This window comes from Coptis chinensis, chromosome 2 (genome assembly GCF_015680905.1).
Source record: "Coptis chinensis isolate HL-2020 chromosome 2, ASM1568090v1, whole genome shotgun sequence".
Taxonomy (NCBI): Eukaryota; Viridiplantae; Streptophyta; class Magnoliopsida; order Ranunculales; family Ranunculaceae; genus Coptis; species Coptis chinensis.
The window spans coordinates 19,309,182-19,323,537 of record NC_141457.1 but is presented as its reverse complement, the minus strand read 5'-3'; the positions used below and the strand labels follow the sequence as shown (position 1 = coordinate 19,323,537).

Genomic DNA, 14,356 nt, shown 5'->3' with positions numbered 1-14,356 from the left:
ATCAATATCGATATTTTGGGCCTTGCTTTTATTAGGCATCACTGAGTTTTTGTTATTAATAATTTAATACTAGTCTGTATCATGGTATGGTGATATTGAAGGCAGTGCAAAATGGTTTGATGTAGAGTAGCATTAAAGAGAAATAATAGTAATAATTAGTTCAAAGCACAACAACATTTTTCGTTAGACAAACCGCAGTATGTTGACCAAGGACCAATGTCATTTACTGAGTAACAAAACTAAATATATGCTCGAAAATAATTAAATATCGTGATATTAGAGCACAGCTAAGCAATGCACTCTTTTAGTAACTATTAGTAAAAGTCCACTGTACTGCTCACCATCTTGACTTATCCTATATTATGTTACATTGGCACGCAATATTTTAAAATAATCTATGTCGGATACATATAGATACACGTATGCGTGTCAATATAACTAAGCTTAAATTAAGACAGCCAACATTAAAAGAACAAGAAAAGGATGATGAAACTGATTTCCTATATATATAGTGTAAAGGCCTATATATATAGTGTAAAGGCCTGAATTATTATTAAGGGTATTTTTGTAAATTTCATATCTACTTTAGGGTCGTTTATGTAAATTGGTCGTCGGGTTTATTTTTCAAACGTACGTAACTTAAGGAAACTTAACTCCGACTCATAAGTCACGTTAGGTAAGCGACCATATGCGAAAATTTGACAGAATGCCGATTAGCGGTTTTAGGCGTCTGAAAAGCACGAAGTTAACATGTTCTACACGCATGAGTGGGTTATTGTTATAGCCTGCGGTGAGATAGAATATAGAAGATTAAATTTAGCGGGATGGGCCGAAAAATAATCAAGACGCTAAGTCGAATTAGTGGGGGTTAGAGTTAATTAGGACGTTAAGTCTAATTAGGATATATTGGGCTTGGGCCTAAATATATCGCGGCCCGAATAGAAAAAAAAACCAAAATCGCGAAAACAGAAAATCGCACTTCCTCTTCCCCAATTCGCACCTTTTAAAACCCTAGGAGAGAGAAACTCCCTTCTTCCCCAAATTCAGTGATTCAAACCAACAATTTAAACACCCAAACCTTAGAAATCGTGAATTCGAGTGTGGAGATGCAAGAACTCTTGGAATTTCGTCGGATCGCAGAAAGAGGTGAGTGCGATTTCGTATCTATTTGATAATTTGATTTAAATATTGATGGAAGTGGATATGTCGATTGTAACTGAGTGTATTGGGGGTGTTGAAGGTCGGCAGTAGCAGTTGGACGAGCTGGAGTGGAGTGAAACAGTGGTGGAGCCGAAAATTCTTAGAGTGCGTCGGGTTTTCGCGAAAGGTTAGTGAATTTCGCCTACAAATCGATAGTGTAAACTCGATTTCGAGTTCATTAGTGGTATTGGAAAGAAAAATGATAATAATAATTGGAATTTGTTTGTTGAATGTCGGCAGTAGCTGGTTTGGAGAGGAGTGAGTTGAGCGATATCGGTGGAGCAGCAAGCTAGGAGCGATTGTGGTTGCTGACTCGGTAAGAATTTTAAATATTCAATCTATTTTAGAGCATTGATGCTAGTTCACACTTGTTTAAGATCACGGCGAGTATCGAGTGAGTGAGAAAGAACACCCACTTAGTATTATTGGATTAAATGTGAATTGAAGAGTGGAATTTGTTGTAGTTGGAGTTGGGAAAAATCGTAATAGTTAGTAGGATTGATAGATATGATTGGCGTTGACGTGCGGTCCTACAAAGGGCTGTAAATGACTACGTGAGCCCTGTCCGAGTAATAAATGCGAAATGGCCTCAGAGAGTCTGCGTAATCCGGTAGTTAGATGGAAATTTAACCGAAACAAAATTTTAACGTCGAGAAAGAATTACCATGCTATCTACAATATTCAACGTTAGCATTATTATTAACGCGTTAGTATTATTCAACCCGCTTAGTAATATTCAACGTTAGTATTATTAACGTTGAGAAAAAGAATTGGTTTTGATGCTATCTACAAAACCAAATCCTTAGCGTCGAGATTCTTTTCGACTTTCGTAGATAAGAATTTTCTCGTTAGTTTGATAAACTCTAACGACCGACGTATACATCTGATGTTATAGGAGTGATCTCGGGTGAATTTGATTAAGTAGGCTTGATTCGGTTAAGTGGGCTTGAGGAGAACGGAGCTTGCTAAGGTAGGAACCTACATACCAGTATATAACCTGCTTATTTTCATGCATGATTTGAATTGTTTAACTAGGAAATAGATAGTTGTGTATCAACCATGCATGTATATATGATATTCATGTTTTGCATTGTATTTCCTCGCTATAAACTATATATATATATATAGCTTTCGTGTGAAATGAGTTTTCTGAAAAATCGGGGGTAGCGAGGGATTGTTTCTGGTTAAAAGTGAAAAAAACTGGTTTTGGGAAAAGTTCGCCTCTTGTCCCGATGGGGAGGCGACGAGAGATGGATTTTGTAATGCGGGTGGGATTACCCGGTTGTTTGTAACCGGGTGCGAGATTCGGATTGTTCCCGGGATGGTCGTGTTATTTTACGATGATTCGCCGTTTAGGGAATCATCGGTTGTTATTTACTATGATCGCCCGTTTGGGAGTCATAGGTTGTTCTACTCGATTTCGAAATCCAGAACTCACACCTACATAATCAACAGCTTTGAAAGAAAAACTACATAGGTAACTAGAGTACTTGAAAATAATCGGTAATATGAGTATATATATAGATATTACTATGTTTATCACGAGGGATTTAGAAAAGGAATTGTGAATTCCTATAAAGAAGGAACTGTTTATCGCATTTCCGGAGATGGCGGTTATTATATAGGATTCCAACCGTGGTGTACACCTTCGAGGTGGTGGGCCACCTTTAAAGGGATGCATCAATTGGATGTAGTCCGGGAATTCCTTTTCTACTTTTCTAGATAACCATGCTTATGCGTGTCAATATGGTGGTGATTAGCTTGTGTGGGGTTACATGTTACCTCGATGAGGTTTAGGCGAGGAGTGAGAGTTTAGTCCACTCGGATGTGTGTCGATCCCGAGAAAATCTGCGATCGTCGTCGAACGGGTTGACCACCGTAAGTTAGGTGACAGCCCGTATGGGGGTTAGGGTCCGCAGGGCCCACCCGAGCCCTAAAAGCTTTGGGGATTTTGTGTGTCTGAACAACAACAACATTTCACTCCTGCCGGTAAAATCGGAAAAACAACGGTGCATGGTTCACACTTCGGGAAGTATCTTGAACCGAGATTGCCTCGCGGATCGGGTCGAACCGGTCGTACCCTCACCATTCTAATAGGATCACAAATGCCACAATAGTTGTATGATGGTTGTGAAAGATATATTTGAATATTAAAGAAGCATGCCGATATGATTTATGCTAGCTAGTGATGTATGTATATAGTCACGATATTTTGATTCAGATTATAAAACCTTCATGTTTCAAATGATTTCTATAAGTAGAATATGTATTGGTTATGTGCTTTTCTCTTGGGCATAGTTGTTTGCTCATCCTACTTAACATTTCGAGGACGAGCGATTCTTGAGGAGGAGGCTTTTCCTAACCCTAAATAGCGATGAGAGTTATGGGGATTTGGGAGGATTCCCTTATGCTTGACGAGAGACGAGTCAAGTTTATATTTTGACTCAGATATAGAGATAAGCTAGGTTATTCTTTTGTCAGATATAATGAGCATAGCTCTTTTCTTTTGGTTGTATAGTAAAGAGGCTAGTTCATTTGGTTGTATATATGGTGAGCTAGGCCATTTTGATGTAATATTTGATGTATTTAAGTAGCAGTTACACTTACATAGTTGGTGGATGGGATTTGATGTTGTTTAGAAGGTTGGTTTGTATATATATGGTTGTTGGAAGGTTGTAGTTAGGATTTCCAGGTTTATGACAGGTTATGACAGGTTTATGACAGGTGTTAGGGTTTACGAATGTTGATCAAACAAAGGAAACTCTGCCGAAATTTCGGTAGAATCGGGATATGTGTCGGCCTCGAGATTCATTCCACGTCCTCGGGATGTGTGTTGGGTCTCGGGGCGTGACAGAACGTGGTATCAGAGCGTCCACTATTAGATCCGTCTGGGAGCTGTAGTGGGGGACTCGGTCGCGACGCGTTTCGAAAGTTTCATCGGAACCCGATAAACCCTAGATACACTACCCCTAGTTAGTATGTTAAGCGTTAATACTAGCTTAGCAATGTCGAGACGTCGCACGGGTAGTTATCTTGTCACAGCGGAGAGCGCGGACACGTGTCAGAAAAATTTGATGAATCGAACACTATAAGGTCGGAGTGAATTTTCATTCGAGGTGGAGGGCGCACCTGCCCTCTGTAGGAGCGCACTTGCGCTCATTTCTTGAAATTCTACTCGCGCTCATTTTGTGCATGTGAGTTCCATAGGGCGCGACCTGCGCCTCTTGCATAATTTTGAGAACTCTCTCTATAATGTATCATACACTAAGTTGGCTCTTTGTGTATGTGCAGAATAGTCACCATGGATCCGGAAAGTACTAGTGGTGATGATGCTACGGATCGTGGTCGGGAGGACCGAATGGATAGGCTCCTCGGTATGATGAATCAAATGGCTCAAGCACAAAATGAGATTAGAGCTGAGATCGAAAAGTTTGAGGGCTAGTCGAACGAGCCCCAACCTCTTCGACATCCATCGTTATTCCACCGGTGTAACACCGGAGGTAGCATCCCCGACCACGGTGAGAGTTGAGGAGTTCAGCCACCGCGGTTAAAAGTCAATCAGTTTTTCTTTGCAAATTTCATCGCCACGTCCACCTGAATTTGTGGGGTCTTCGAGGTTAAAGTAGCAAGATCGGTTGTTAGACATGTCTAGTATCTTTGGACTCCATGATGTGTACCGATGCGAACGGGTTACTTTGGTCGCCTTCATGCTTAGAGGTGAAGCCAAACACCGGTGGATCGCTGTTAAGGATGGGAGACGCTTTCCTATGAGTTGGGCTAAGTTTGAGGAACTCTTCCTTTTGAGGTATGTTACGAGGCGAAAAGATAAGAAGCGAATGGAATTCCTCAAGTTAGAACAAGGAAACATGACAGTGGGGCAGTATGAAGAGAAATTCACTGTTCTTTCACGATATGGGAAGGAGTTGATTTCCACGGAAAAAGCTAAGGCGAGGAAGTTCATTGACGGGCTGAAACCGTATATGCAGAGCAAGATGTCGGTCCTTCAGATCGATTCCTATGCTTTGAGGCCGTGAGAAGGGCTCAAGGTATTGAAAAGAGTGGATGATCGCTTATTGCTTCAGAGGCAAGAGGTTGGCAGGGTAAGACAGTCGACATCTCGGGTAGGCGGGATACGGGGAAAGAGGCAGTTTTACCAAGGTAGTGGTTCGTGGTCGCAAATAGATGTATAGGCCATCATTCAACAGCACCACGTGGAGGGCACCACCGTATTACCGCGGGGTTTGAATGTGGTTAGGCAAAGACGAGTCTACCGATTTCTGGTGACCGATGAGTGGATCCACGAGGCCACCGAGGGGTACCGCTCCTTCTCGCACCCGAGCACCGTGCAGAATTTGAGGCCTCGTGGTCGAGAGCTAGATTGCAATCTGTAATACCACGAGTACACAAATCGGGTCGAGAGAGAGTGGGTTTGCTATAGTTGCGGTGTGAAGTTTGGGCATATCAAGCGGTTTTGTCCCAAGTCCACTTCTTCAAAGAACGACCACAGCCAAGGGTGTATTATCTAGTGCCGAGGAAGAAGTTGTGGATCCCGCATCGATCCAAGAGGAAGCCCGGTATATAATGCTATGGGGCAGATATCGCGCCACCGATCAAGTGGTTGAAGGTATGATATGTCTGTTTACTCATAAGGTGCATGTCTTGTTTGATACGGGTGCTACTCATTCCTTCATTTCTAAAACTATGGTGGAAATTCTTGGGTTGGATGTAGTTAATACCGGGAGGAAGCTTATTCTATCTACTCCTCTAGGAAAGAAAACTATGTTCTTTGAAGTTTGTCACCATTGTGTGATAAAGATAGGTGATAGGGAGATGATAGTCGATCTAACGGTGATGGACCTAAAAGATTTCGATATCATCGTAGGGATGGATTTGTTAGGGAAGTATCATGCCCATATAGATTGTTTTGCCAAAACAGTGACACTTAGAGTACCGGGAAAGCCTGAGGTTGTGTTTGAGGGGATTAGAAATACAGTATCTCGAGTGGTGAAGGCCAAGTCTGACTTCAAGTATGATAGATACGGATTGTTAGCTGGTCTTAGTCTCCAAGGGCCGAAGTTCGAATCTTCCGAGCTTGTTCCTGTAGTTAGTGAGTTTGCGGCAGTGTTCCCAGATGCATTGCCGGGATTGCCTCCCTGGCGGGAGATAGATTTTGTAATAGATCTAATGCCGGGAACGTCGCCTATTTCGATGATTCCTTATCGAATGGCTCCTCTCGAAATGAGAGAACTCAAGTCCCAGCTTAGATGAATTGAAAAGATTGGGGTTTATAAGGGAAAGCCACCACCTTGGGGAGCACCGTGTTGTTTGTGAAGAAGAAAGATGGGTCTTTTTAATTATGTGTGGATTATCGGTCTGAATAATGTGACCATCAAGAACAAATATCCGTTGCCTAGGATCAACACACTTCGCTCGAAAGGGGTGGCAAGTATTTCTCGAAGATAGATCTCAGAACAGGCTACCATTAGATGAGAATTCGAGAAGAAGATATACAGAAGACAGCTTTCCGCACACGGTTAGGGCATTTTGAGTTCTTGGTGTTACCATTTGGATTGACCAATGCTCCGGCTGCATTTATGGATCTCATGCACCGAGTGATGTGGAAATACCTAGATCAATTTGTTATCGTATTCATAGATGACATCTTGATTTATTCCAAGACTAGGGCGGAACACAAGGAACACTTGAGGATTGTCTTCCAAACATTAGTTGATCATCAGCTTTATGCCAAGTTTAGCAAGTGATGTGAGTTCTGGTTGAATGAAATGAGATTCTTAGGGCATGTTGTATCGGAGAATGGAATCAAAGTGGATCGTTCAAAGATAGAGGCAGTGAATAATTGGCCGAGACCGACGTCAGCGACGGAAATCAGAAGTTTCTTGGGATTGGCAGGTTATTACCGTCGTTTTGTGGAAGGATTCTCTAGCATAGCGTTATAACACCCCGGCTTTTTCTTTTGTTTTCCTAGTATAAAAAATAATAATAATAATAATAAATAATAATAATAATGAAAATAGATAATGGATAGATGATAACTATCAGATAAGGATAAAAGCCCCGTAGGTAAATAGATAAGGGTTGTCCTTATTTTTCGGTGGGTTTTCTCACGTAAAGTTTTTGAGGAAAAACACAGCGAGGGTTTTAGAAAAAAAAGGGGAGTTTTAATCTTGTTGAGAAAAAAAAGTTTTTCCGATAGTCGATCGATAATCGGAGAGCTAAAAGGTGAGTAGTTATATATTTTTTCTTAATCTAATTCATCGAAACAAAGAAAAAGACTTTACTCTCGGAGTTTCTATTCCGTTTTTGTTCTGTTTATTCTTCTTGCGCTAGTTTTTCTTGTCGGTGCCTATTGTTGAACTAGTTAAATGTTATATATGGTTTTCTTAAATATTGAAGTTTGTTGGACTGCTGAAACTCTGTTATGTGAATTAATGTCTGCGCAAGCCAGAGAACAGAGAATTGTCGGGCATATGACTTGAACCGGTATAATAGGTATACTGTTGATGTTAGTTGATGTCGTGAATTAAGGGGTTGTTATCTTGGTTGATTGGTTGAAATTGGGGGGATGGTGAACCTCTGTCGGGCATTTAACAAAGCAATGGAGGCGACCTCGAATTGGGGCGACCCTTTTATTGTTGTTGTTTGCTTGGTGGGTGTCGGTGATTGGACGAAATTTGTACAACCTCTGAAGACATCGTTAATGGCGCATTGCCATTCGTGGTATTGAAGATTTTGAGATTTTGTATTTATTTTAGGTTTGAACCGCTTTTTTGGTTGATGTTGTGGGTTGTTGAGGTATGTTTGTATGTTGGAATGTGGATGGGGCATTTGAATGGTGGTGGAAGCCATTAATGGCGGTAAGGTTTTTAGATCTAGATTTGATGAAGTTAGGATTGAATGATTTGAGAAATGTGTGTTTGTTAAAGTTGTAGGGATTGTTATGGGGAGTGAAACCGTGTGGTCAAAGTGGGTGGTCGATTAGAGCTTGGTGGTGGTCGATTTTGGGTGGCTGTTGGTGGTGAGAAGATGATGAAACGATAAGTTTGGGTTTAGGCTTTGGGCCGGTTTAGATGGTTGGGCTTTGGGTTGGTTTGATTGGGCCGAAATCTTTTAGTTTTGTTTGGGCCCGATTTTAATTAAGTTTTGGGACCAGTTTTAGTGTTAGTGTATGGGCCGGGTTAAGGCTTAAGTTATTGAACACAGTCGGTCACTTTAGATAAAGCGGTTTGGGGATTTGGGTGATCATTGACCCTTGGCGGTCGACTTTGATTTTGACCAGGACATGTTGACTTTGACCATGACATGTTGACTTTGACTAGGACAGTTTGACTTTGACCTTTGACCATGGACGGTTGACTTTCACCTTTGACTTTGACGATGACAGTTTGACCTTGACCATGAGGTGTTGACCTTTGACCGTTGACCAGGGTTGACTTTGACCAGAGTTGACTGTTGACCATGGTTGACTTTGACCAGTTGACCCAATTTGACCTTTTAACTCGGATTATGATTTGGGTTATTAAGATAGGTCTAGGGCTATTAGCATACTTGACTTTAGGCTAAGACCTCTATATATACGTGTGTATGTGTATTAACTACTATGTGATTTTACAGTATTTTATGATATGCAACGTTATGACACTAAGACATCCCTGAAATTAATAACGCGTAAATAAACAATACAGGAATAAAGATACTCTTTCGTTCTCTGAAATAATTTATGAAATAAAGTTCAATAATCGTAAAAACAAAACTTACCGCGACCCTTTAACTCTCCACCAAGTTTTGGAATTGAATTTATGGTGATGAAGTCATATGTTAGGTGGGCATTTATTGAATGTGCCATAAATGGCCCGTTAGTGTTATATAAAGGGTATTCATTGAATGTGCCATGAATGACACAGGTATTCATTGAATGTGCCATGAATGACCGAGTTATAGTTGTTGCCCTAAAGAGGAACTAAGGTATTAAGCCTTTTGGTTAGTTGTATTCCTTGAGTGTACGGGAATGTAGGATTGGGTATTCCTTAAATGTGGCGGGGAATGACCCGGCATTCATTGAATGTGCCATGAATGGCCCGTTAGTGATATGATAGGTATTCCTTGAATGTGGCGGGAATGACCTAAGGTATTCATTGAATGTGCCATGAATGACACGAGTTTTGTACCCAAAGAGGCTGTGAAATATGTGTATGAAAGCCCGGAGATGGCTATGATATTGTGGTATTCGGTGGGAGAGAGGCACAGGAATGTGTGATTTGGCAAATGTGTGAAGTGCAAATCGTGGAGTAGGTACTAAAAAGGGTGGGTGTATAAGAAAAGTAATTGATTAATTGATAAGAGAAATGGATTTGTTTATCTGCGCGTGCTTGGGTTTACCTTTGAATACATATAGAATATCTACATATGTTATATGTACCCGTTCTAACTTTCTTTTTTGGGAGGAGGTAGGACTTAATAATATTTTGTCTGGACGCCGTCCTACCCTTATACAAATAATGGACATCGGTAAGTGTAATTCAATTATTTAGATATTAAAAGGAGTTATTAGAATGAGTTAATAAAATGGAAGTTAATAAAATGGAAATTTTGCTTGGGAAGAAACTATGCCGGTTGAGATATGATACTACTACCAATTGCCTTCCAAGCCGAGAATGTTTAGGTTATGATATGATAGATTTAAAGTGTTAGTTGGATAAGTAAAGTTTGAAATGTTTATATGTATTTAGTCTACTCATACCAAAGAAATTCAATTTGTTTGACCCATGTTTGCTTTGTTTTGCTTTGGTGGGTGTGTTCTTAGGAACATAGGTGGAAGGCAAAGGAACCGCGTGTGATTATCGATTCTTGCACCCAAGCATTCCGTTAGTTTTTCTTTTAGGTCCGTTTTATTGGGCGGATGTAATAACGTAGGTTACATTTTATATGACATGAGAATCTGATGTTGGAAATTGTTATTCTTAAAGTTTGTTTATGTTTGTATTGGGATGGAAGAAAGTTTTTAATAAAGTGATAGTTGAGGAATTTGGAGATTTTTGTTGTAAAGTTGATCCTGTTGTGATGTGGGTTAGGTTTTGACATGTGTTGTATCCACCCCGTCATAGCACAGGTTTTAGACAATTGAACCAAGTGATGTTTGAGATATTTATATTTCAAATATTCATTTTTTTTAATTGTTTAGAAATTCGGGCTGTGACAAGCGTCATCCTTAACTAGATTGACACAGAAGGATGTGAAGTTTGAATGGACGGAGGCATGCGAGAAAGCTTTCCAAGAGCTAAAGACGCTGATTGATAACAAATTCCAGTTTTGACTATTCCGATCCGGAGAAGAGCTATGTGATTTATCTTCGATGCCTCTAACACCGGGTTAGGATGTGTCTTAATGCAAGAAGGCCAAGTGATAGCGTATCGTCCTAGACAATTGAATGCCCATGAGAAGAATTATCCTACTCATGACTTGGAGTTAGCGGCGATTATCCATGCTCTAAAGATATGGAGGCATTATGTGTATGGTGAGAAGTTTGAGATATTCTCCGATCACAAGAGTCTCAAGTACTTGTTCTCATGAGAAAGATTTGAATATGAGGCGAGGAGATGGGTTGAGTACATGGAGGACTATCGTTCTCATTGCAATACCATCCGGTAAAGCAAATGTAGTTGCCGATGCATTGAGTAGGAAGCGAGAACATGTTTGTGCTCGGATGATGATGATGAAGGAGTGGCAATTCTTTGGAGTCCGGCCGCTTCTTATGGTTTTGAGATCACGGAAATGGAAGTGGAGATCCTCATAAGTCTTTGTTATTTAGCACGGATAGATGATGTGACGGCAGAAAACACCTTGGTTCAGGAGATTGTGGATGCTCAGAATACATCGAGGGATGGACCTAGGTACCGAGGATATGTGGAGAATGCCGAGGAGGTTGATTGGGAAAAACACGGAGACGGAAGCATCAGATTCAGAGGAAGAATTTGGGTACCTTTTGATCACTCTTTGCGGAATAATATCTTGAGTGAAGCTCATAGATCGAAGTATACAATTCATCCTGGCGGTACCAAAATGTACAGAGATCTGCGTCTTCAGTTTTGGTGGCCGGGAATGAAGCGGCACATTGCGGAATATGTGAAGAAATGTGCCACATGCCAACAGGTGAAAGCTGAACACCATAGACCACCTGGTCTTCTTAAACCTCTGGAGATTCCGGAATGGAAGTGGGAGAATATAACCATGGATTTTGTATCCGGGTTACCGAGGACCCGATGAGGGAATGGATTCTATATGGGTCATTGTTGATAGACCCACCAAGTCCGCCCATTTCATACTGTTAAGAGACTACTTACTCTGCTGAAAAGCTAAGTAGGATCTACATGTCAGAGATACTGAGGTTGCATGGGGCACCATTATCGATAATCTCAGATAGAGGTACTCAATTTACCGGTTCATTTTGGAGAAGTCTTCAAAGGAAATTGGGGACCAAACTGAAATTCAGTACAACATTCTATCCGCAGACCGATGGGCAATCGGAAAGAGTCATCCAAATCATCGAAGATATGCTTCGGGCTTGCGTGCTTGATTTTGGGGGTAGTTGGAAGACTCATTTGGCATTGGCCGAGTTTGCTTACAATAACAGTTACCAATCTAGTATTGGTATGGCACCGTTTGAAGCGTTGTATGGCAGACCTTGCAGAACACCTCTCTGTTGGACTGAAACCGGAGATAATATTATGTTGGGGCTAGAGATGGTTAGTGACACCACCGAGAAGATTAGAGTGATACGGAATCGGTTGCTCACCGCCCAGAGTCGTCAGAAAAGCTATGCAGATAGGCGTAGACGTCCCTTGGAATTTTATGAAGGTGACAAGGTATTCTTGAAAGTATCTCCGAAGAAGGGTATTCAGAGGTTCGGGATGAAAGGGAAACTTGCACCTAGATATGTGGGACCATTCCTGATTTTTCAGAAGATCTCTGAGCTAGCTTATAAGCTCGAGCTACCAGAAAGGCTATCACGTGTCCATAACGTGTTCCATATCTCGATGCTACGCAAGTATGAGCCGGATCCACTACATGTTGTCGATTTGGAATCGTTGGAGTTGGAAGAAGACATTACCTATCCGGAAGGGCCAGTTCAGATCCTAGATGCGAGAGATAAGAGATTGAGGTCCAAGGTCATTCCATTGGTAAAGGTCTTATGGAGAAATCACAACGTGGAGGAAGCTACATGGGAGAAAGAAGCCGATATGAGGCAACAATATCCAGAATTGTTCGAGAACTAAGGTATGATTTAATTTCGAGGACGAAATTTTCTTTTAAGGAGGGTAGGATGTAAAGGCCTGAATTATTATTAAGGGTATTTTTGTAAATTTCATATCTACTTTAGGGTCGTTTATGTAAATTGGTCGTCGGGTTTATTTTTCAAACGTACGTAACTTAAGGAAACTTAACTCCGACTCATAAGTCACGTTAGGTAAGCGACCATATGCGAAAATTTGACAGAATGCCGATTAGCGGTTTTCTGCGTCTGTTGAAAAAACTGGCGCTGAAGTTAACGTTCTACACGCATGAGTGGGTTATTGTTATAGCCTGCGGTGAGATAGAATATAGAAGATTAAATTTAGCGGGATGGGCCGAAAAATAATCAAGACGTTAAGTCGAATTAGTGGGGGTTAGAGTTAATTAGGACGTTAAGTCTAATTAGGATATATTGGGCTTGGGCCTAAATATATCGCGGCTCGAATAGAAAAAAAAACCAAAATCGCGAAAACAGAAAATCGCACTTCCTCTTCCCCAATTCGCACCTTTTAAAACCCTAGGAGAGAGAAACTCCCTTCTTCCCCAAATTCAGTGATTCAAACCAACAATTTAAACACCCAAACCTTAGAAATCGTGAATTCGAGTGTGGAGATGCAAGAACTCTTGGAATTTCGTCGGATCGCAGAAAGAGGTGAGTGTGATTTCGTATCTATTTGATAATTTGATTTAAATATTGATGGAAGTGGATATGTCGATTGTAACCGAAAGTTATCAGGTGTTGAAGGTCGGCAAAGATTGGACGAAATGGAGGGAGTGAAACAATGGTGGAGCCGAAAATTCTTAGAGTCGTCGGGTTTTCGCGAAAAGATTAGTGAATTTAAGCCTACAAATCGATAGTGTAAACTTCGATTTCGAGTTCATTAGTGGTATTGGAAAGAAAAAAATGATAATAATAATTGGAATTTGTTTGTTGAATGTCGTATGCAGATGGTTTGGAGAGGATGAGTTGAAGCGATATCGGTGGAGCAGACAAGCTAGGAGCGATTGTGGTTCTTGACTTCGGTAAGAATTTTAAATATTCAATCTATTTTAGAGCATTGATGCTAGTTCACACTTGTTTAAGATCACGGCGAGTATCGAGTGAGTGAGAAAGAACACCCACTTAGTATTATTGGATTAAATGTGAATTGAAGAGTGGAATTTGTTGTAGTTGGAGTTAGGAAAAATCGTAATAGTTAGTAGGATTGATAGATATGATTGGCGCTGACGTCGCGGTCCTACGGTGGCTGTAAAATGACTACAGAGTTCCTGTCGAGTAACATGCGAAATGGCCTCAGAGCTCTGATATCCGTAGTTAGATGGAAATTTAACCGGAAACAAAATTTTAACGTCGAGAAAGAATTACCATGCTATCTACAATATTCAACGTTAGCATTATTATTAACGTTAGTATTATTCAACCCGCTTAGTAATATTCAACGTTAGTATTATTAACGTTGAGAAAGAATTGGGTTTTGATGCTATCTACAAAACCAAATCCTTAGCGTCGAGATTCTTTTCGACTTTCGTAGATAAGAATTTTCTCGTTAGTTTGATAAACTCTAACGACCGACGTATACATCTGATGTTATAGGAGTGATCTCGGGTGAATTTGATTAAGTGGGCTTGAGGAGAACGGAGCTTGCTAAGGTAGGAACCTGCTTATTTTCATGCATGATTTGAATTGTTTAACTAGGAAATAGATAGTTGTGTATCAACCATGCATGTATATATGATATTCATGTTTTGCATTGTATTTCCTCGCTATAAACTATATATATATATATAGCTTTCGTGTGAAATGAGTTTTCTGAAAAATCGGGGGTAGCGAGGGATTGTTTCTGGTTAA

The 14,356-nt window shown here is 40.6% G+C and overlaps 1 protein-coding gene across 1 annotated transcript; it reads left to right on the top strand.

The window, feature by feature from the left end:
• The first annotated feature begins 5,901 nt into the window (after positions 1 to 5,901).
• LOC147515241 (uncharacterized) lies at positions 5,902 to 6,468 on the top strand. Its single transcript, XM_086592840.1, has one exon. It carries the CDS (start codon positions 5,902 to 5,904, stop codon positions 6,466 to 6,468), a length of 567 nt encoding a protein of 188 aa, XP_086448966.1.
• The last annotated feature ends 7,888 nt before the right edge of the window (positions 6,469 to 14,356 follow it).

Coding starts and splice junctions, on each gene's coding strand:
- LOC147515241 (XM_086592840.1), top strand. CDS start 5,902: ATGGTGGAAATTCTTGGGTTGGATGTAGTTAATACCGGGAGGAAGCTT.